This window comes from Crocodylus porosus, unplaced genomic scaffold (assembly GCF_001723895.1).
Source record: "Crocodylus porosus isolate Cpor-Errol unplaced genomic scaffold, CroPor_comp1, whole genome shotgun sequence".
In the NCBI taxonomy this organism is placed as follows: Eukaryota; Metazoa; Chordata; order Crocodylia; family Crocodylidae; genus Crocodylus; species Crocodylus porosus.
In genome coordinates this window covers 34,760,675-34,782,939 of record NW_017728949.1, presented here as the reverse complement: position 1 = coordinate 34,782,939, position 22,265 = coordinate 34,760,675, and the positions used below count along the sequence as shown (strand labels likewise).

The following is a 22,265-nucleotide window of genomic DNA, read 5'->3' as shown; positions in this document are numbered from 1 at the left end:
GGGTTGGGGCTGTGTTCTGCCCCCACCTGTACCGCGGGGTTGGGGGGGACACTGGGAGTAAGTGGGCGTGGGAACACAGGGCCCACACTGGTGTCCCAGGCCCAGTGCCAGCAGGGCCCGGAGCAGGGTGGCAGGTGTACAGAGTCCCGGCTGGCAGGGGCTCTGTGGAGCAAAGCCAGTTCCCCCTCTCCCTGCTGGTGCAGCCCAGCCTGGCTACACAGACCCCTGCCAGCCTGCACCCTGCTCTGGGCCCCACTGGTGCTGGCCCTGGGACACTGGTCCCAAGATGGTGACCAGGAGGCGGGGCAGCACCTGTCAAGGGGTCGGGCAACCCATGCAGCCCTCGACAGCTTACCAAAACTGGATAAACAGCCCTCCACCCGAAATAATTACGCACCCCTGATCCAACTGATGCTCAAACTGATAAAACTAAAAATTGCAAGGATTAAAGAGAGTTCTTCATTTATTTATGCAGTTATTTTACTACATGATCATCACCCATTAAAGAAAATTACATAAAACAAATAATATCATATCTGGATTTAAATCTGATCAAAAAGATTCATTCTAGATCTGAAAGAAGGATTGTAATAACCCTGTCAATACCAAACAATGGAACACATTATTAAACTGAGTAGAAACAAAATTCCAAATATAAATCACTGTTGGACAGCTTTAGGCACATCCAGACTCGACACCTTCTCTACTGTAATATTTGATCTAGGGTTAAGCAGGGCTCTACCAGTCCAAGGCTAAGGTAGGAGACTATCAACTCATAGGCAGGTGCAACACTAAGTGAAGTAAGTGATTTACCAGGTGTTATTTTCCCTCCAGCTGTTCTGAAATAATACCCCAACTGTGGAAATTAAATGAAGGAGAATGATGAGACCAGCTGGAGGTGCTGCTGGAACAAGGTGTAAAACAATAAGCCTGAAAATGTTCCCAGTCATTTAATCTCATCAAGCTTCAGAACAGCTTATAAGCAATGGGCAATTACATTTTGTATAAGTAAATTCTTCAGCATCTCTCTAAACATAAATGGAACCACTGTTGTGCATTGTTAACTGGCAATGTATCTTCCCACATGAAATGATATTGAAATTAAGTCAAAGCAATCATTTTAGAGTTAAGCCAATGCGCTATGAAAGTGTAAAGCAGTATACTTTATATGAACCAAAACATTAAAAGCACAAAGTGACAAGAAATAGATGCTGTAACCGTCTCAGATAATGGTGATATTGGACAGTTTAATTTTTATTAACGTGATTTGAAAAACAGCTAAAAATGACAGCTGATAGCATGCTGTGCTTAGTTTTTTTACTTGGGTGTTTAGTGTTCAGGAATGTGGGCGTACTCCTTCCACACCCAATGCAACAAGTTTTTCCATTGCTAATTTCATAGTACTGAATATCTTTCTTGAACAGCTGCTATCTTCAGAGTCAGAGTTTTGTATTTTACACAGTTAGGTGATCTTCCCAGGCCAGCAATGCAGGACTTCTGAGATTTTTGTTTTTTCAATATTTAGTATAAGTAGTTACATCAACACTTAAGCAGCAGACCTTAAAGAACCATTTCAATTACAGATAATCATGCTTTCTCTATTATCAAATGATAAAACTTGTTACTGTACTTTGTATATCTAAAATAGCTTAAAATATACCAAAAATGACAGTATTCATTTTTCAGGAAGAGTATCTAAAGTGATAGAATGCATCAGGTCTAAGTGGTAAAATTAAAACTTCAAGAACTTTAATATAAAATCAATGCACCAAGGCATAACTTAACTGCATCTGTTACCCCCAAATTTTTAATTTACTTACAACCTTATTATAAGTTATCTGAAGCTATTTTCAAATATTGGAAACTTAAAGACAATTTGCCATGTGTTTTCTTACTTAGAAGAAAGGTGCTACACTTTTTTCATTACAATCTATTTTCTTTAAAAATCTTTAAAAAATGAACAACAAAAGAAAAACCCATACCAGCCACCTCATGAAATAGTTCTCTTCAACAACTTAGATTCCTGCCTTCCAGTCTCTTTGCTTTTAGTGTTATCCAACACAGACTGAGATTTTAAGTGCTACCTTAATTCAAATAGTGGGGAATACTTTGAAACTTCCTGACTCCCCGCTTCCTTTTCTGTTTTTTGTTTGTTTGTTTGTTTTCTTGGTGATTGAGAGAATTAATAACTCTAAACTCAGCAGGCAAGTTAATTACTGGAGAAGGTACCGTATTTACCCAAATACAAGATAACCATGAATGCAGTGACCCCCGCCCCCCCAATTAGATTTTACACATTAAAAATTATAAATTTATTATAATTTTCCATGTACAGAATCTAATTATTAGAGGATCATCTTAGAGTTGTTGTCTTCCCCCATTACTGCAGGTGGTGGTGGGAAAGGTGATGAGCAGGGCAGTAATGGGGCAAGCAGTGGAGGACAGACAGTGGGGGAGGGAAACATGGTAGAGCAGGCAGAGGGGCAGTTATATGGTAGGCAGTTTTGGATGGTGGGGGGCAGGTGGTAGAAGGCACGCAATGTGGAAGTGGTAGGGCAGGCAGTGACAGAAGCAGGAAACTTGCCCCTGCTACCTGTTCCCCCATCACTTACTCCGCCACTGCGCCTGCCCCCCAACCACCTGAGGCTGTCCCAATTCCGCTTCTGTCACCTGCAACCTCAGGTCCCCATCCTCCCTTCCTCCTGCCTTGCCCCCCAACAAACTCTCTCCTCCCTGCCTGCCCCTCCACTTCCCCTTACTTTTGCTCTGTGCTGGCAGGCTCCATCGCTGCTGCAGTCTGGGGGCATGGAGCATGGCTCCAGCCCATCCCTGCAGCAGCGACGCAGAGCCAGCACTGCTCTTTCAACCTAGCCCCATAGCAGAAGCGCTGGCTCCCCACCACTGCTGCTATGGGGCCAGACTGGATCCATGCCCCATACTGCAGCAGGGACAGAGCCTCCTTGTGCAACAAGCTGAAGGTAAGGAGGAGTGTGGCAGAAAGGGAAAGGTAGAAGCGGAGTGGGGGAGAGGCACTAGGGGCCGTGGGGGAGGAGTGGTGAGGTGCAGAGGTGGCAGGGCAGAGCAGGTGGCAGCTGCTCCTGGGTTGCAGCTGGAGCTGCAGCAGCTTCATGCTCGACAGTAAAGTGAGAGGCTTTCCCCCATGTTAACTGAGGGGGGAAGACCTCATCTTCTAATCAAATAAATACTGTATGCTAAATTGTTATACTACTCATCTTGTTATCCTAAAAATATATTTGGGGATGGGGGTGGGAGACAGAGGTAATGGAATGTAACAGCAGCAACTCTAACAAATTGAAAAAAAAAAAATCCATCAAATTTAGAAAAAAAAATCAACATACAATTAATATATTTTCTAATCTGTTTTTCCATTTCCAATTAAAGAAAGCTGACTGGACAAGTCATACAGGAAAGGTAATACTCTCTTATTTACAAACAAATGCTGAATATATAATGCTGCTTGGGCAATGTATTTATAAGCCCTTAAGTATTAGTTTAAGGGTGCTACCTTAGAAATCAAAAAGTAAAGTTAAGCCAGCACTAGCAGCTTTTGAAGTATTAAGCTCTTACGTTTCAGCAGCCATTTAATTTAGTTGTCTTGTTATCACTCTGACAGGACATGTCCTCCATGTTCAGTATCAAAATTTGTGTTTTCTTGTGACTCGCTAATCATTCAGAAGGAAGCAGTGAGTCATGATGCCTCAACAGCAGTTGTTAACTCAGAATGATTTTCATACCTGATCTTTCTCTCATGTAAAGTGAACTCTTGTGTAACACTGACCACAGAACCTAGTCCAGTAATTTTTTATTAAACCCATAACTTTTGTTTTTTATTTGTATTACTACTGCATCTAAGAGACAGCTCCAGACCTGAATGCCATTGTGTTACCTGCTGCATAGACAGAGAATAAAAAGGTTGTCCCTACCCCTAAGTGTTGCAATTTAAATAAATATTTTACACGTTTTTGGATACTTGACTCTGAGCATTAAAATCATGATATGAAATTATAAAATATGTTTACCTTTATGTAGGACACATGATATCAAGAATTTTTAAAAACCTGAGTTCAAAAGAGATTTATTAAGATATGCTGTCTATATAGCAATATAGTGTCCCACAGACTAAAGTTTCACGCTAATGATTTAAAACAAACAAACAACACTGGCTCAGACTCTGATTGTCAGTCTACAGTTCTAGAGAAAGTCTCAATTTTCTAGTACAAGAGGCAAATAGTTTTTAAAATGTGTATCTACTGCCACCTCCTTGAAAGCCAAACCAGCTCCATACATCACAAAACAGGGCTGTCTAACTGGTGGACCGCAGGCTGGTGGGCTGTCCAACTGGTGGACAGTGTACGTGGTCCAACAGGGGTTACCACGCAGCCTGCAGGCTCTTGTCTACTTGCCAATCCCCCCAGCCCCATTTCTGCTACTGGCAGCCTGGGATCTTCAGCTTCCCCTTCCCTCACTTAGCTTCTGCTTCCTGCCCTCACACAGCAAGGGTTAATAGTAATAGTCTGTTTGGTAAGTAGCATTTGGATGCTTCTCCCTTCCAAACTGCATCAAGTATTAGGGTTCACAGCTATGAACTGGAAAGATATGCAACATTATAAAGAGGTTAATCTATTCCATGGAAAAGCAGAGTACTCTAGAGGCTTTAAACATTTCCCATTAACCATCTGCAATTTGCTGTTAGCAACTCCTGCCCCAACCTTTTTAAAATTTTAATTTCTGTTTTGTTATGGTGGTTGTTTGTTGATGTTATTAATTAGCATGCCTTAACACTTCAAAAGAAAAGATTCACATGGGCATCACATACTTTAAGTCACCATTTGTCTGAAATCTTCTGCCTATGTTCAAAAACATTTGTGATGACTAATGAAACATTAAAAGAAAAACAGCTTATTCCCCTATTTTAGTCATGTGTACTATTACTCCTTCAATCCAATAGCCAGCTTGTGTTGGTCTTTGAAAGTATCAGCTAAGAAAAACGTTATGGTAAAGGAACCAAAAATTGACAGAGGGGCCCTGAGGTCAAGGCAGAAACAGACTTTTAGCATACTTTAAAACCAGCCCATTTCAAGTTGATGGAATTCCTTTAAATACTTGTTTAAATGCTCTTACGTTATTGAAGTAAGCAATGCAGAAATCTGATTCTAAATAGAAGCACAAGTGAAGTTCAAAAGGGCTGATTTGGTTGCACTGCACTCTTAATGAGGCATTAACTGGAATACCAAGTTTTACTGAACTTCCCTGTTACAGAAGTCATTTGTGTTTTGGAAGAAGCAATGATGTAATACTTGATCAGTCCCAACAATGATAGGAAACCTAAGCCGTTGGCATCAAAGTAAAAACTAGTTCAAGGATTGTTGGTTGTAGCCATGTTGGTCTAAGGACATAGGTAGTAGACAAGGTTCTTCAGGTAAATATGTTATCTTTTATTAGATCAACTATATAGTTGGAAAATTTGCTTTGAAAGCTTTCAGGTATAAACACTGTCCTTCAGGCACAAACTTTCCCTGTGCCTGAAGAAGGCTGTCTGTACCTGGAAGCTAGCAAAGAACAATTTTTCCAACTATTTAGATCGGTCTATAAAAGATATCATATTTACCCAAAGAACCTTGTCAAAACTGGTTCAAGGTATCTAATCCTGACTAATCTTTTAGGACAGGGATGCTAAACATCTGGCCCATGGGCTGGATTTGGCACACAGAGCCTCTCTATCTGGCACACCAGAGGGCACTGGAAGTTGCGCTCTTTGGCCCTGGTGGGCATAACTGCTGTGGTGACCTCAATTTACTGCTGCTGGACCTTACACTCCTGTTTCCCCCACCCTTGTCGGGCCCTGCACTCCAGCTGCTGCCAGACCCTGCACTGGCTTCACTCCTGCTGGACTTAACTCTCCATCCTGTGCTGGACCCTGTCCTACCCTGACTTCTGCCAGAACTTATGCTCTAGCCGCTGCTGGATCCTGCGCTGTTCCCTGCTCTGCCTCTGCCTCCACTCCTGCCCCAACCAGACCTTGTACCACTCCCACTCCTGTCACTGCCAGACTCTGTGCTGCCTCCACTCCAGCCCCTGCCACACCCTGTACTACACCAGCCCAACCCCACAGTGATAGCATTCATGTTTTGGTGGATCCAGCCTGCTAGGAGCCCCACAATGCAGATCTGGTCTGGGGCCCCATGTCAGTTTGAAGACATGTCATGAAGGGAAAACTCAGTCAATTTAACATAAATGATCTTGCCCTGGAAAGAAATTAGCCTAGATTGGAAGTGTAACAGATTAAAGATAAATCTGTACCTGCAACTTTCACTTGGGGCAGCTAAGGTATAGGATATCCCATGCATGGATCCAGTGTCTTAATCCTCTTATGTTAAGAAGTGCTGCATCAGTGGGCTCTGGAGGGTTTTTTAGTATTTTGACATTAAAGCTATCCAATTATGTCAAAACATGAACAAAAACTATTCAAGTACCTTTATGACACAGAAATAATACGCACAGTGAAGTAAAAAGACTATCCCATGTGTATTTCTGGCTTAGTTGCAAGTTACAATGAACTTTATTAAGACTTTTCTCCTTTAAGGCTGCAGTGACTTATCTGGGAAGTGGGTGTTTGTCAAAGTAAGATACAGTATTTCAGAGAAACTGAAAAAAAGAAATTAAATTATTTGTAAGCATATTTTTAATCCTTTAAGTATTTTCAGCTGAAATTGTTTCTCTAGTAAAAAGCAGCCTGTCCCAAGCTTTGTAAACGTGAGGATAAGTTGATTACTATATTATTTTCTAACAAGTAGCCAATATTTTTAAAGCCAAACACAGCGTAAAACTCTCATTCTAAACTCCAAGATATTTTTCCAATACTATGGAAACTATGTAGCAGAAACTAGACAAAAATTACACACCAGAATGAATGATCACAAGAAAAACAGATAAGACAAAGACACATGATCATAGGTAGGAGAACATTTTTCCTAGAACACTTACTCGCTTTCTGACCTCACAATCCTTGCGCTCAAGAGAAAATTTACAAAACAACTTCAGAAGATGGGAACAAAAATTCATATCTTACCGGATTTTAAAAACTAGGAACAAAACTGATATCGACTTTATGGGTCATCTTAACTTGCGCGTTACTTCTGCTAATGCCTCTCCATTCCACAGGCCAGAGGTGGGCGGAGTCTGGTCTGCGACAGACTCCATTTCCCAGCAGCTCCTTCTGGCTGCTGCCACTGGACTCAACCCCACTGCCTGGGCACCCTGACCCATCCACTCCACACCCACTGCTGGGGACACTATCTATGCAAGCAGGCTGCATGGCCTGGCAGCCAGGATGGGGCTGCAAGTGAGAGTGAAATGGGCAGGCAGGGCCAGGGAGACCCTGATTTTTTTTTTTGGGGGGGGGGCCAGGGCACAGACTGGCCAGGGCACAACTGCAATCTGCTGCCCACACACCTGAGACGAGCATGAGTTCCACGGGAAAAGGCCTGCAGGCAGTGACTTGCAGATCTATGCCCTGGCTCTTGCCCCATGCTGTCACTGCTGAGAGATCCCAGCTCCAAAGCAGCTCCCTGCCCAATTACGCATCCTGCGTGTGCCACTCCAGGCCGGTCTCCATGGAAATGCCTGTCATAGCCCTGCTGCTTCTGGGGTGTCCATGGAGACCAGCCAGGAGCAGTCCAAACAGGGCCTGCTGGAAAATGGAGTCCAGCCACTGGCCGGACCCACCATTTTGCCCGCCCCTGCCACAGGCGATAATGAACCTCTACCTCCCATGAATGGCCTTGACCTTCCACTAATCAAGTTAACCTTCTTACTGCATTCTACTGACATATGGAGTTTTAGACAGAACAATGACCTGTCTGTTACTTAGTTCAAGCTGTACCCGTTCCCTTCTCAGATCTGAGAAAGGGGATACTTTGTCCCCAAAAGCTTGTCTAAATCTCTTCCAACTGTGCAGATGGTCCAATAAAAGATATCACCCACAAAAATCCTTGCCTCTTCCACATTTTCTGGACCGTCACAGCTACAACATCCATCCAACCCTACGAAAATCCTTATGAACATAAATGACACTAGGATAGGGTGACCATATGTCCCAATTTGACCAGGACAGTTCCAGATTTCATAGGCTGGTCCTGGGTGGTTGTTGAAAATTGAAACCAAAATCCTGGAACTGCAGGGTACAGGGCACAGTCCAGTGGGGAGGTGGAATAGCATGGCACACCAGGCCTCCCCACCAGACAGTATCCCTGCCTCCCTGCAGCAGTGCTGCTAGGGTAGGGCAGGGGGTCATGTCTCGGATTTTCTTTAAAATAATATGGTCACTCTATGCTAGGATTTCCCTCTTGCCCTTTAGGGTTAGTTTTTTTAATTAACAGCTTGGGTGTCTAAATGAAAGAGCTAAGCTCTTTTAAAATCTGGTCCTGTGCGTCTAAAGATAGTGTGAATGGAACGGGTCAAAGGAACTAAGCTGTTATTTCCTTAGTGCTGATAAACCTCTGCCCTTTTGTTAATACTGAAAAATGAACCTTCTTAAGACAGCTTCTTTTGACAACTGCTCCTCAGCTCTGTAGTCAGGATTCTAAAAGAGCCATCTACTTTCATGGACATCTATATGTCCCTACTTCTGGATGCATGCAACAGATCCAGTCACCATTCTGTTTCTATAAGCCCTAGAGAGAAGAGGGAAACAATGGGGAAGGGCTTTTTTTCTTTTTTTAATGAAGGTAAGTATTCCCCACCCCCCACCTTGGATGATCACACCAGAGCTTTTCATCTTGTCAGCAGAGATGGCTTGTTCCAAATCCTGAGTAACATTTGCTGCCTTCTCAAGCTTCTGAGAATAATTAAGTCCTTCCCATGTTGGCACGAGTTGAATAGTTCAGTTTGATGGGTCATGTTAGGAAGAATTCAAAATTAAGAGTGGTGTCAAATAAGGCTGTGTCCTAGCTCCAAACATTTTTGGGATTTTCTTCACTGTCCTACTCAAATATGCATTCAGAGGCCCTTCCGCAGTATACCTTTGAACCAGATCCAATGGGAAATTCCTTAACTTCGCTCATCTCAAAGCGAAAACGAAAACCCGAGAAACTCTTGTCTGTGAAATGCTCTTTGCTAATGATGCAGCAAGTGTTAGTCATTCAGAAGCAGCACTGCAAACAAAGTCTTATGGATTGCTTTTTCCATGCTTTGTGTTGATCACCCTCTTGAAGTTAGAGTAAATGATGACAGCATGGAAGTGATTAAAACAATTGCTTACTGGGCTCCACCTTCTTGCAAAATCTTAGCTTGAAAGTGGAAATTAATGCTTGCATCAGAAAGGCAAGCAACACAATGGCTAAACTTTAACAGAGCACTCACTCTATTGACAAAGATGCCCATCTACCATGCTTGCTTACTTAGCTCACTATTGTATGGCAGTGAAATGCAGACCCCTTATGCCAAGGAAGAGAAAAAACTAAACAGTTTCTATTCTTGATGTCTCTGCCATATTCTGGGCATAATATGGTCTGATAAAATCTCCAACTTTACTGTTCTGGAATGGGCCAAGATACCCAGTATATTCATGCTTCTTGAGACAGAGATACCTCCGTTGGTTAGGACATGTGAATCACATAAGCAATGTCTGACTTCCCAAGGACATACTCCACGGTGAACAGGCCACTGACAAATATCAACTTGGATGGCCCAAACTCCATTTTGTTGATGTCTACAAGAAAAAGCTTCATGAGCTGCATATAGATGACCAACACTGGGAATCAACTGCTCTGGACTGCTGCAAGTGGTGCTAAGCATGGCCTACGTCACTGAGATGGAGAGGGTCAATGATGAGATAGAGAAGAGGCATCAGAGGCAGGCAAGACAAGATGCTAGTCAGCATGCCAGCACAAGTGCAACTGAGTTGGTATGTGCAACCTGCCAGAGGGTCTGCTTGTCATGCATCAGATTCCTCAGTCATTCATGTAGCTGTGGTGGTACCTGACAACACAAAGGCACCATCTCCATGGTTTCCCAAGATCAATGGCTGCTAATGATCTGTACTCAGTGCCATGGCCCCACCTCTTTCATTTCCCCTGCCCTGCAAGGAACTACCTGACCTGGAGCCCCAGAGCCACTCCTGCCCTACTTCAGCCAGGGTCAGTAACAGTAATTGGGAGCAAGCGGGTTCCTCTTCCCTGCCCAATTTTGTTCCTCTCCCTCTCCCTACAATATGTTTTCCCCAACCCAGGAGCAGACTCAGGAAGGGGGAACCTGCCAACAATGCTACTGTCCCCAGCTGAGCCCAGTTCCTTGCGTACCCTGGCTGAAGCAGAACAAGAGAAACTCTGGAGCTCCCTCTGGCACCTAGGGCAGTCAGGGATGGGAGGAGAAGGGGAGGGACAGGAATGTGCAGTGCCACTGAGCATGGAGGGGATGGGGTGTTGGGATGGGGGAGGGTAGGATTCATACCTGCTTTAGGACCTAAAAATATCCTCTGCAGATGCTCCCACATCGTGTTATGAAAGGGGGATGCAATCATGCCACACTGCACTCCCTCAGGATTCACCCTGGAATTATTTTACATGCAGCCTAACTCAACTGTCCACAATTACAGTTTGGAGTACAACCTTGCTAAAAGTCTTAAAACAGACATCAACTTGAAATCTGTGGTATTTTAAATGCAGAGTAAAATTACTCTTGCGAGCTATAAATGCCAATAATTGTCCACTGCCACTTAAGGCTTTACAAACTGCATTTTCTATCGGTAATATTTCTGTAAGCTACCACTGTGTAATATGCAAAAAAGGGGATACTGACTTCAAAGGCAAAATGATCAGACCACCAAAAGTGCAGGATTGAGGGAAAATGGTCACAAGTCTCTGTTATAATGTATTATGTGAAAAATGTTCACAAAGTATTATTTTAAAATTGATGTCCTTAGGCATGCCAAAGAAGCTCCACTGGCATGCCAACATTTACAATAGCTTCTAAATGTATCCTAAATTCTTCCAAGAATTTTTTTTTTATTTTTTTGTCTATTTCCAAGTGAGAAATCTTTATCTGTCTGCTCAGCTGTAAACACCTCCTTCACACCCTTCTGCTCTCTCTCTCTCTGTATAAAGTATTATCGAAATGAGGATACATGCATGTCCCTCAATCTCAGACTGTCTAAATTCACTAGTAAAATATTGCTTAGTAGAGAGATCAAGAAAAAATTTCAGTGATAACATAAAAAAAATACTGACAGGCAAATCAAATATTCTGTGGGGCATGAAAGATATATACTAGACATACATAAGCTTGGGAAAGGATGGTGATCCGAGCTTGTTCCAGAGCAACTGTCTCTAAATAAAGGGTTCCCCCCACAACAATTAGCATTTCTTCTGTGAAGACAGTACAAGTAAAAAACTAAAATTTTGGGATGTATTTTCACATCATACAGGGTAACTTGTTGACATACCCTTCTTCCATTACTACGTTGAGTTCAGCTGGGGACCTTTTAAAGAATATGCAATGGAGAGCAGATATGTAAAAAATATAATCAGAACCCATCACTAAACAAAGAATTTATTTTTTCTACTTTACAACCATTTCAGAGAAGTTGCATGAACTTTTCTTTGATAGACTCAGTTTGAGAATCTCAGGCTAAATTGAGGTTGATATACATTCTGCTGTCAGACAGTGTTTGTATTCTCATGGAGAACCTGGAATATCCAATATGTTTAGCAGGAAGCAGGCCCAATAAACAGGAAACTAGAGACATAGGCAAGTTAACTCACCTCTAAATATCTAAAATTTCCCATTCACTAAGGAGAGATAATAGCTAATCCCTTTATAAAAGAACCTTGTCTTTGGACAAAACATGCTAAGACTTGAGTACAGTGAATTTAATTTCAATAACAATCCCTTGGTTTCTTTCAGGGTACAGAACAGAGGTGTTAGACTCACCCCATGCAGGATCCACAGGGCAACTGGTAGAGGCAGTAGGGTCAGCAGTTGCAGCAACAGGTGGGAGGGAAAGTAGCTGTGAACCAAGTAGTCACTTGCTGTCATGGAGCTGGTGACAGGGTGAACAGGTCACAGTCTTCACTTGTCCCCTTGCCACTAACAGCCATAACCAATGGGGCCCCGGATTTTACAGCAGTCTTCACCATCCTGCTACCTCTGTCCCCAAATTCCCTGGCCAGATTAAGCATCTCTAAGGGCTGGATGCAGCCCATGGGGCTGCACATTTTGACAACCCTGGTATAGATGGTAACACACAGACACACCCTCTTACAGAATGTTATTCTCAGACCTTTGCATAAAGGCACTGTAACATACCTTGCAAAATACCTTTACCTACATACTATTCTGAATGAAAGCAAAGATATTTGAAGGAAAACATCCTCCCACCCTGCCTCCATACACAAGCTTTTAATTGATTTCCTCAAGAGCTGAACTCAAACCGACATAAGCCACAAATCTCTCTTCCCAAAAGACTCTTAAAAAAGGACTTTTAAAATCAGATGGATTAGGCAGCTCTGGCAACTAATGACTGCTCCTCCAATTTGGTACTCTCAAATGTTATATTAAGACTTAAATTTATAACATGTAACACTTCCAAACTATAAGAAATGAATATTTCCTATTGCTAGATGTTCATTCCCTGCCCCACTCCAATATGCTTATGAGTTTCAACTACTTATACTTTTTCAAGCATCTTGTCTGTTCTTTTCCTAAGTAGTTAGTTGACACTGGGTGCATCTACACATGTTCCTATGGTGCCCTTGTTACTGCACCATCATTTAGTACTTCCCTTTGGAAGTAGCACAGTAGCAGCCTGTACTTCACCATCTGCACAGTGCACGGTTAGTTTTAGCCACTATGTCACCATAGTGACGCACTATATTGAGGGAACATGTTGCTACAGCCATGTAGCTACAACATCATGGTTTTTGCTCTGACGTAATGTCTTGCATAGGTGTAGCCACTATCGTGTTTCTGACTGTCAATAAACTGGCTTCTATTAATGGAATGTTGTAGCAGTACTGAACTTCATTGCTAACAGAAAACAATGGGAAAAAACCAAAAGGGTCCCTAAAGACACTGCTCTAGTAGGAAGTTGCTACCCCTTGAATTATACTGCAGAATACCCTGGATAGATACAATCCTGCCAGCAGCAGAGTTGCATCTTTCAGCCATTATTTATATCTAGTCTCTTCAAAAGGCAGAAGCCTTCTCCTGTAAGCCAAGTGTGTTTTGCCAGCATAGCTATGTCAGCTGCACAGTGTAATATAGACAAACCATCTATAAAATGATGCTGCTAGCTCTGCACCATTATCAGTTGATAAAAGGGCTTTCTTCAAACTAGACAGGCTACTGAGACCCTATAGCTCAAGAAAAAAACAAGACACTTAACTCTGCAATGCCACTAAATAATTCCTTCCCTCTTCTAGTGAAACTTCACTGCTGCAGTGTTAAATCCTTAGAAAAGGCCACAAGATTAAACACCACACCATACATACCATGCCCAAATCAGACAAAGTACTGGGAACTGATGAATTGGTATAACAGTCTCTTCCTGAGAAATATACAGCTGCAAAATAACTTGCCTTCTAGCCTAGAATGAAAGCATGTGCATAGAGACTTTCATTTTGCAGCTTAAAATAAAGGTATTTTACTTTTCTTCCTTAATATTTTAGAAGTTCTTCAAGACATACGTTTCTCCTTAATGAAAGATTCAAATGCACCAGGATAAAATATTTCTCTAATCCTTCTTGCTTGGAATTCTACAAAATTTTATTTCTTAAGTTTCACAAAAATAAAACTTGCCGTATGAGAACATGTATCACTGTTGTAACACTTTTACCCCAGAAAAATCTTAGCCTACTAGAGTTATAGGCTGACATATTTAGTAAACATCAGTAGTTGGTACATACGTTAACATCTAGCTGAAAGATGATATTAAATGAGTTGGGCTGAATTTTCATTTACAGCAGGGGTTTCCCAACCTTTTTAGCTTGTGGACTGGCAAACGGCGGACCAGAAGTGACTGCGAACCTGCAAATTGAGGACTGGCAAGCTGCGGTCTGGAAGTGACCGGCATACCGCAGAGCAGCAGCCAACCCTTTTTTATACTGAGTACTGCAAAGGGTTGGCTGCCCCTCCGCGGTATGCTGGTCACTTCCAGACTTCCAGTCCAGCAGCCAACCCTTTGCAGCCCAGTACTGGGCCATGGCCAGGGGCTGGGAACCTTTGAGCTACAGATTGACCTCAAGCAGCTGAATTATTCCTAAGCTTATAAACCTTCCAGGAAACAACATTCTGGAAATCAAAAACAGAATGGGTGGAGACATGAGTGACTGGAGTGTAGGGTAGAACAGTGGTTCTCAACCTCAAGGCACTCCTCAGACTTGAGGCACCCCTCAAAAAATGCTAGCTCTTATTTTTCCATACTTAAAAAAAAAACGAGTGAAAGCAAATACAGCAATTTTTCTGTTGCAAAGAACTCAGAAAGACCACAACAGAGTAACATGCTTTGACACTATACATCCTTATTTGAAATCTCTGGATTTATCTTATGAATCATGTGTAGGTGTTTGCACACTTCGTGCCCATATTGTACGCCACCCTTAAAAGTATTCCATAGCACACTAGTTTAGAATAACTGGGGTTGAATCAAATGTCATTGGATTCTTAAGAAGGAAGTGGTTTAAGAATTTGCACTAGTCAGAATTAATTTGGAAAACGGGCAAAGCATTTGATAACCAGGTTCTAAAAATTGGCTAGTTACTTCACTTTGTTTCTCAACCTTCAAATATTTTGATCCTTGCAGTATCTGAAATAAACATTAAAACCGCTGATCAATGCTGTGAACAAAAGATTGCCAGATATCTGCATATGAATTTATCTGATTCAAATTTATCTGACATGCTAAAAGTTGCAGGTAGGAGGAAAGTTAACTAAAAACTCCCTATTACAGTAGTCAAACAACACAGCAGAAAGGGCTACATCTCAAAGGACAGGGAACACTTAGCTTTATTGAGATTAGATAACCATCAAATAAAAACAGTCTATTTACATGAAAAAGCAGAGTATTTTATTTCAAAAGGAAACAAAACTCGTGGCAGAGGGTGGTATCTTTTATTAAACCAACTAGATATTTGCCAAAAAAGTCTTTATTTGCAAGCTTTCAGAAAAGAAATGTTTTTTGAAAATATGAAATTGGTCTAATAGAAGATATCACCTCTTCCCCAAGTTTTTGATTCCTTTTGCCTCTACATCAGTATAGCTACAACCTGGATACCTGACATTTAACTTCAGACATTTTCAAACGCTGAAACAATGTACAAATTTAAAGTCCTTGGTATACCAAGCTTTTGTTAAAAGTTTCTAGAAAAGGCTACATTCAAAATACTCTGTTCATCATTGATGCCTAAAAATATGCCAAATTCAGATGTTAAAAACAGTTTAAAATTGAGTCTTTATGCTAATACAGTCTTCAACAGGGTTCCAAAGCAATAGTTTAAAATAAGTTGCTATAAAACTTCTCCTTCACTATGCCTTAAATAAATTTTAAATTTCAAATCCACTTTTAAATGTTTTATGTGAAAATAGAGGAACAATTCAGAGGAACCGTAAGGATCAAAGACAGCAAATGACTAAATGACTGCTTGAACATGCACAATGCCTGAACAGCACTTCCAAGAAAACAATGTCTCTACTTAGTTCTACTGATTGCACATGCCAAATTATTCTGTCAATGTACCTAAAGATGCTTCAAAAACTCAGAGTAAAGGACGTGAAAATGGTTGTAGCTTTTTCATTGTTTGAGCAAACAACAAAGACAAGAATTTTTCTGGTACTCGTTTCTCATAGGGGTGTTCAAAGCGCAATTTAAATATCGATGAACACCTACCAGTCAAAAAAATACAGAAATTGTCCCTTAGCCAATATTAAGGCTGACAAACAGAGGGTGATTGCTCAAATTCTCTCATCAAAATACACCAAAGGAATCCTGGGCTTGTTCCTTCTCATCAAACTTTTCCAATTTAAGATGCAGTTTTCTACAAATAACGTATTTTTCTGAAGGAGTCTGTCATAATTTACCACATCAAGACAACTGAAAAAAATTATGGGGTGTGCGCAATTTAATTCAGAACGTTATCCATTTTAAAAGCCTAGTACATCTGTCCAGCCAGCTCAGCATTTACTGAGTATAAAATTGTGCATTACATATGACTTTGAATAAAAAAAGGGAAGTTGATAAATGAGAATGCTGTTTAGGGACAAAACTGAAGACCTGACTAGTTAATGGACTAAGACTTGAAAACCTTTCTTCCCTGTGTTTTGCTTGGTTACATTTTTAACTAAAAGTAACTTTTATGCTCAAGGAATAAATTTGCTACAACATGAATCACCGTTACATCAAGATCTATTGTGTACTCGAGTAACAATCCAAAGGATTTTGCAATATGTCCTGACTTTTTTTTAAAACCAAAAATATGTTCTTTTTCCCCAGATTAGGAAGCAGGGGTGTGGGTACGGGTGAGGGAAGATTCAAACACCAAGTCAATGCTTATGATTTTCTGGTTGTGTACAAACTTGTTTGATTGACAGTATAATCTGCAGACAGCCAGTATAAATACAGATATTTTTGCTTGAACTGAAAGACCTGGATAGATTGTGCTGAACAGTGTCAATAGCTATACCTGAAATTGCAAAATTTGAGGCTTCATACAAAGCTGTCAAGAATTCTTGTTAGAAGGAAAATGTATGCTGTGCTCATTCAACTGTTGTTATCTCCCCAGTAATACACAGCAGTGTTTTATTTACTGATGGTTTCTGTGCCAATAAGCTCCTTATCCCTTACAGGCCTTTCAACATCTGCTTCCTTATCAGAAACTCTGTTAGCGTGCTTTACTAATGTAGTGCACAATAACCCTTAAGTTGGGAGGAAGGACAAAGGAAGAGGAAGGGGTGATAACTAGCCTCTTCCTGCTACCACTGAGTCACACATTCTTAATTCCTGAAGAAGTTTCTTTTTTTGTGAACAAAAACATCCACAAAAGGAAGCCAGCACTTTGTAAGCATCCTAACATCCTAACTTCGTTTTGGACTCTATTTGGGAAAAGTGCTTCCTTTTCTGCATACCCAAGATTTCACTTAGAAATTCACTGCATTGGACGTTGCATAATAGGTAACTGCCTGCTTTTCTGACCATGACAGCAGAACTTCTGAAGGTGAGCAAAAGGAACCAAGCAACCACTGAAACTCTAGAACAGGGGAATGACCCAGATCTTTAGTGAAAAAAATATATCCTCTTGACCTCCACTGATTTAAATTTTCCCACTCTCACACTTAGAAATCACAAAAATTTATCTTTTTATACGTTCACCCAGGATAATACAACCCCATTCTAAATCCATTAAAGATAATCAAGGAATGGAAAGTAAAAACAAACAAAAAAACCCCACCCCACTTTGAATTTTGACAATTTGTATCAAATGAAACACTTTAACTGTTTTCTAATCAGCATATATAAATTTCAGAGCACTCACTGTATAGGCTTCTATGGTTAGTTGTGTCTTAATCTATACGTACCCAAGTATAAATATTTACCATGTATACTTGTAATGATGTTTTAACTGAAACATCAGTGTCAGCAATATATTTTATTAAAAACCCAATTGCAATGTTTTGAGAATTAAAGCAGGCTTCACTGGATCTAGCTTAAAAATGTTAAATCAGTTTTACTTTCTACATAGTTTATGATAGATAGTTTTCCATATATTATTATTATTAGAGCAGACAAAACACATGAATAAGCATTAAAAATCATCAATAATGCAAATATGTGCAAGAACACGAGGGAGTGCATTGTTGCTAAGGCTTCCTCATTGAAAACAGTTTCCTCATCAGAAAGAAAAAAACCCCCAAAAAACTTTTAGTTTATTTTTGGCATTGCTTAAGGTATAGTGTTGGCATTCTAGAAGCCACTGGAACAGAAATTAAACACTAAATATAATTTAATGCTGCTAAATGGACAATAGCAGAAACAGAAGAATGCTCAAAGTGGGCCTAAATAATTACATTAAAAATGAGAGTTCTAAAGCAATCATGCAAATATTTGCATGCGCAGAACATGCAAACCCATTACAGTACCTACCTCCCCTTTCCACCTTTGAAAAGAAAAATAAGCATGTCAAGAACAAATCTTCCCCATTACTTTCAACTGTGAACAAATAAATGGACATCCTTCTGCTAAGAGAAACAATCACAATCTAATTTCCCTAACAGGCCACAAAGTTGAATTCAACAATGCTGTATCACCAACAGTGGTGTAAAACACAATTCCATATACCGCCTAAGCTACACATAAAAACCAGGAAGAGGAGAGAAACAATATATTTTTGGAAAGAAGTTACAGTTCAACTTACTGTACTTCAGTGTTTCCCTGCACTTTGAAGATCATCGCCTTTATTCTAAGTTACAGTAAATGTTAATTTATAGGCTGTATTTTAAAAACAGCACTACAAACATACGAAAGAGATATTCCACTGGCATACATTTTTATGCAAACTGACTTGTCACATAACCCAGGTGTCCTGGCTGTTCCCGATGTGTTAGTTCTTTCCCACTCTCACAGGGTCCCATCACAACTTTGGACAACTAGAAGAGTATTGTCAGAAGGCAATTTTAGTCTTCTCCTTATGAAGTTAAATATTAAAAATGCCTTAAATGAACAGTTAAAGCAGGGAAGGAGAAAACACAAACCCAATAAAAGCGTTAGAAATAGAGATCAACTCTCTTCTTTTCTTGGGTGGACTAAATTAAAGGAACTGTCATATAGATCAGAAATCCATTTAAACTTTTTTTCCAATTTAACATTTGCCAATATCCACTGCTTTAGAACCTGTACATTCCTCAAAAAGAAGAGAAAGGCAATGCCCAAGAGAACCATTTTCATTTTGTTTATAAAATGTAGCCATTTGGTTACTTACATTGTTGTTGCGTGTTTCTACTGCTGGAAACTTTCTGACTATGAATTTGACAGCAGATTCCAGGTTCTTATCAATAAGATATGATGGTTTTGCTTTGGGATCGCCACATGCCTACAAAAAAAGAATTAAAAAAAATGAACTGAAATATATTCGTTTTGCTAAGACCAAGTAATTGTAGCAAGTCTGCAGTCAGAAACTAGAAAAATTCATTTTTTTTTTTTTAGTGAGCAGGTGATAAAATGAGTAGGCAAAGTGCAGGGATTGTCACAGCTGGAATATGCAATGGGAGACAGTACAGAGATGCTCTTCTACTGAAAAAAATGCATGGAAGTTTCAAAGCAGTTAGTGCAGAACAGCAGTGAGGGGAAAAAGCTCAGTCCTAAAAGAAGAAAGAGATATTTTTACTTCTATGTGTGATCTGAGGTAGGGTTGTATTCACCTGAAGCTTTATAAACTGTTAAAAAATGCAATCATATCATCAACCATAGCAGACAGTGCTGGGCATTTTAAATAATTAGTGTATCCTATGTGAAACAAAATAAAAAACAATGTTTGTTTTTCTTCCGTTATATTCTGCAAAATTGTTCTCCATCCCATAATTAAGCCACCAATACTTGCCTTAAGTAAAAGTTTATTTCCAAAAGTTAGGAACATGCAAACTTGCTATGTAAATTAAATTTTGACCATCTCCTTTATTCTATTACAGTAAATGCTAATTTATAGGCTGTACTTTAAAAACAGCACTACAAACATATGGAATTTGATTAAAAAATGGAACTCAACTAAAATGAGTTAAATTATTTTTAAAAAATATCTGCTCTCATCAACAGGACAGGGTTCTGTGTGCAAACAAGCGATAAGCATCTACATAAGAGGATGGTGACCCTTGCTAACTTAATTTCTAACTTGTTAAAAATATACTGCTCTTCTGGACTACAGTGAACACCGAACAATGCAGCAGAATTGATCACTGCTTTGACTGTATTTTATTGGTGAATCTGTTACTACTGGACAAACTGCTGTGTTAAAAATATATTCAAATCTGTTTAACATTTCCAATAGAGATTTGCTGAAAGGGCCCGTGTCTCATGCAGAACTACAAATCACATGCTGTGTGCTTCTAGACAACAGAGTGAACTAGAATGACAGCTCATTTTTACTTTTCTACATTGTTTTCTGTGGCTGTAGTGTGAATTATAGAGACAGAAGTCATGGAATATGAGACTGATCTGAAAGCGGGCAAGCGGGCAAAGGGAAGGTGAAAAGCTTTGCAAACCTTCCAAACTTGTCCTTGCTGGGAAAGCATTGTAATAAAGAGAGAAAAAATTACATGTAAACAGAAGATTCTCAAACTCTGGCATGCGTTACGTTTAAGTGAACTAATGTTCTATCATCTACTGTCAACAGACAAAAGGTTAAGACTATATGCTACAGTATTTAACATATTTTATATTGGATAGCCATTAGTCTAATATACATAAACTTAAATATATTTAAGTATCATAATTCACTATTGTATAACAATGTTCCAAGTCCCATACATGTTCCATCATGTCACCTCTTCAATATTTTTTCCAAACCAAGCTTAGGTTGGGGTGGGGAGAGGAGAGGAAGAGAGGTTAACAAACAGCACATGCAACTATAAGAACAGGAGAGAAACTCAGTGAAATTTTACATACCTGAAAAAGAAACGGTAGCCAAGAATAAAAAAAGCAAAGTCATTATTTTAGAATTCTAAGAGTCCTGCTCAAGTTACAAACAGACTTAAAAGATGACCAAAAACTCTGCTAATGTGTCTACACTTGGGCACTAACATTCACAGCTGCTAGCTTTACTGTGGAGAACAAATACTAAGTTTTCTTAAAATACCACTTCTAAGTAATTCAAGTGTTCACATTTAAAAAAAACAAACATGCAATAATGCTCATATCTTAACTTTGAAATATGAACTGTTGGCTTCAACATTCTCAGAAAGAAAGGAATACAGGCTGAATTGTATTTATACAAAGAAAACTGGCCTGTACTGTAGTTATTTTTAAAACTATTACGCCATTTTCAAAAGTGGAAGCTATTGTGATACCACAGGCAAAGAGTCAACAAGTTAAAACAATTTAAGTTTTCTAGTTTAAGGTTCAAAACCTTAGGAGAATGTCACGTGTTGTCTGCATCACAACTTAAGGGCATCTCAGTTTAATTTACAAGTTTTAGACTAAAGTATTTGACAATGCTCTCTAGAGAGTCTCACAAGGAACACTCATGAAAAAGAAACCATTAAACCCATGTATGCAAGTTAAAAATCTGTTAACCGCAATGTGGATGCTGTCACTCAGGAACAGATTGCCCATAATGTGCTCTAGCTTAATCATCAGCATTCTTGGTCCGAATGCAGTACATCTATGTGTATTACCACATTTAACTGAATACAAGAAGACCCTGAATGTAATACAGCTCCGCAATAAATGTTCTAGACATAGAAAATTTATAAATTTCTTACAGTTTTCCACGTATAGAATCTAATTACTGAAGGGTCATCTAAAATTTGCACCCCCTCCCCCCATTACTGCAGGGGGTGGGGAGAGAAACGATGAGGGGGGCAGTAATAGGGCAGCTTGCACACCATCCTCCCCACCTCATACTCAATTGTAAGGCAAGGGGCTTCCCTGCCCCCCTGGTTCAGTGGAGAAAAAACCCTTGTCTTATAATACAGTAAAGGAGTCTTTCTTACTGCTTTATTGAGAAATACCAGGTGTTGATTCACCTATGATGGTTTCAAGTTTCCATACTGAAAATTTAAGGGTACCATGCAGGATCATTTATTCCATCATGGCAGTGGGCTCAGCTCAGGTGAGTAAAAGGTCATAAAAGACCCAGATTACCCTCACACTGAAGTTCAAGAACTTTCCTTGTCTGCTTTGCTGGACTAGGAGGCAGGCATTAATCCTGTCATAGAAAAAGCAGCTGAGAAATCATAGGAGTTTTGCATCAAGTCAAGGTTTCCAGACCCTGGCTTCACTGCAGGGAGCAGGAAAAGCTTTGACTACTGGCAATCCTCGACTTGCAACGTTTCGAGTTGCAACATTTATAAATTGACACCGTTTCAACTTTATGAAGTCAGTTTCAACTTTACAATGCTTGATCCGATGAGGCGCCATGCCAGTGAACAAGTTCACTGCATTGCTCATCTCCCTGAAGAACATCTGTCCAAACTTCCTTGGATACTTCCTTTAATAAAGCAGACAAGACTCCTGAAAAACCTGCAGCCAAGACTCCTGAGAAGAC

At 40.1% G+C, this 22,265-nt stretch overlaps 1 protein-coding gene across 1 annotated transcript in view; it reads right to left on the bottom strand.

Annotated features, from left to right (window-relative positions):
- The window catches only part of LOC109322475 (nck-associated protein 1-like), a 26,994-nt gene extending 6,455 nt beyond the window's left edge, over nt 1–20,539 (bottom strand). Inside the window, exons 1-2 of the mRNA XM_019553527.1 lie at nt 20,528–20,539; nt 18,987–19,097 (exon numbers count right to left, since the gene is read on the bottom strand). Coding sequence (XP_019409072.1) covers nt 18,987–19,097; nt 20,528–20,539 — 123 coding nt within the window. The remainder of the gene's footprint in view (nt 1–18,986; nt 19,098–20,527) is intronic.
- Between the last annotated feature and the right edge of the window lie 1,726 nt (nt 20,540–22,265).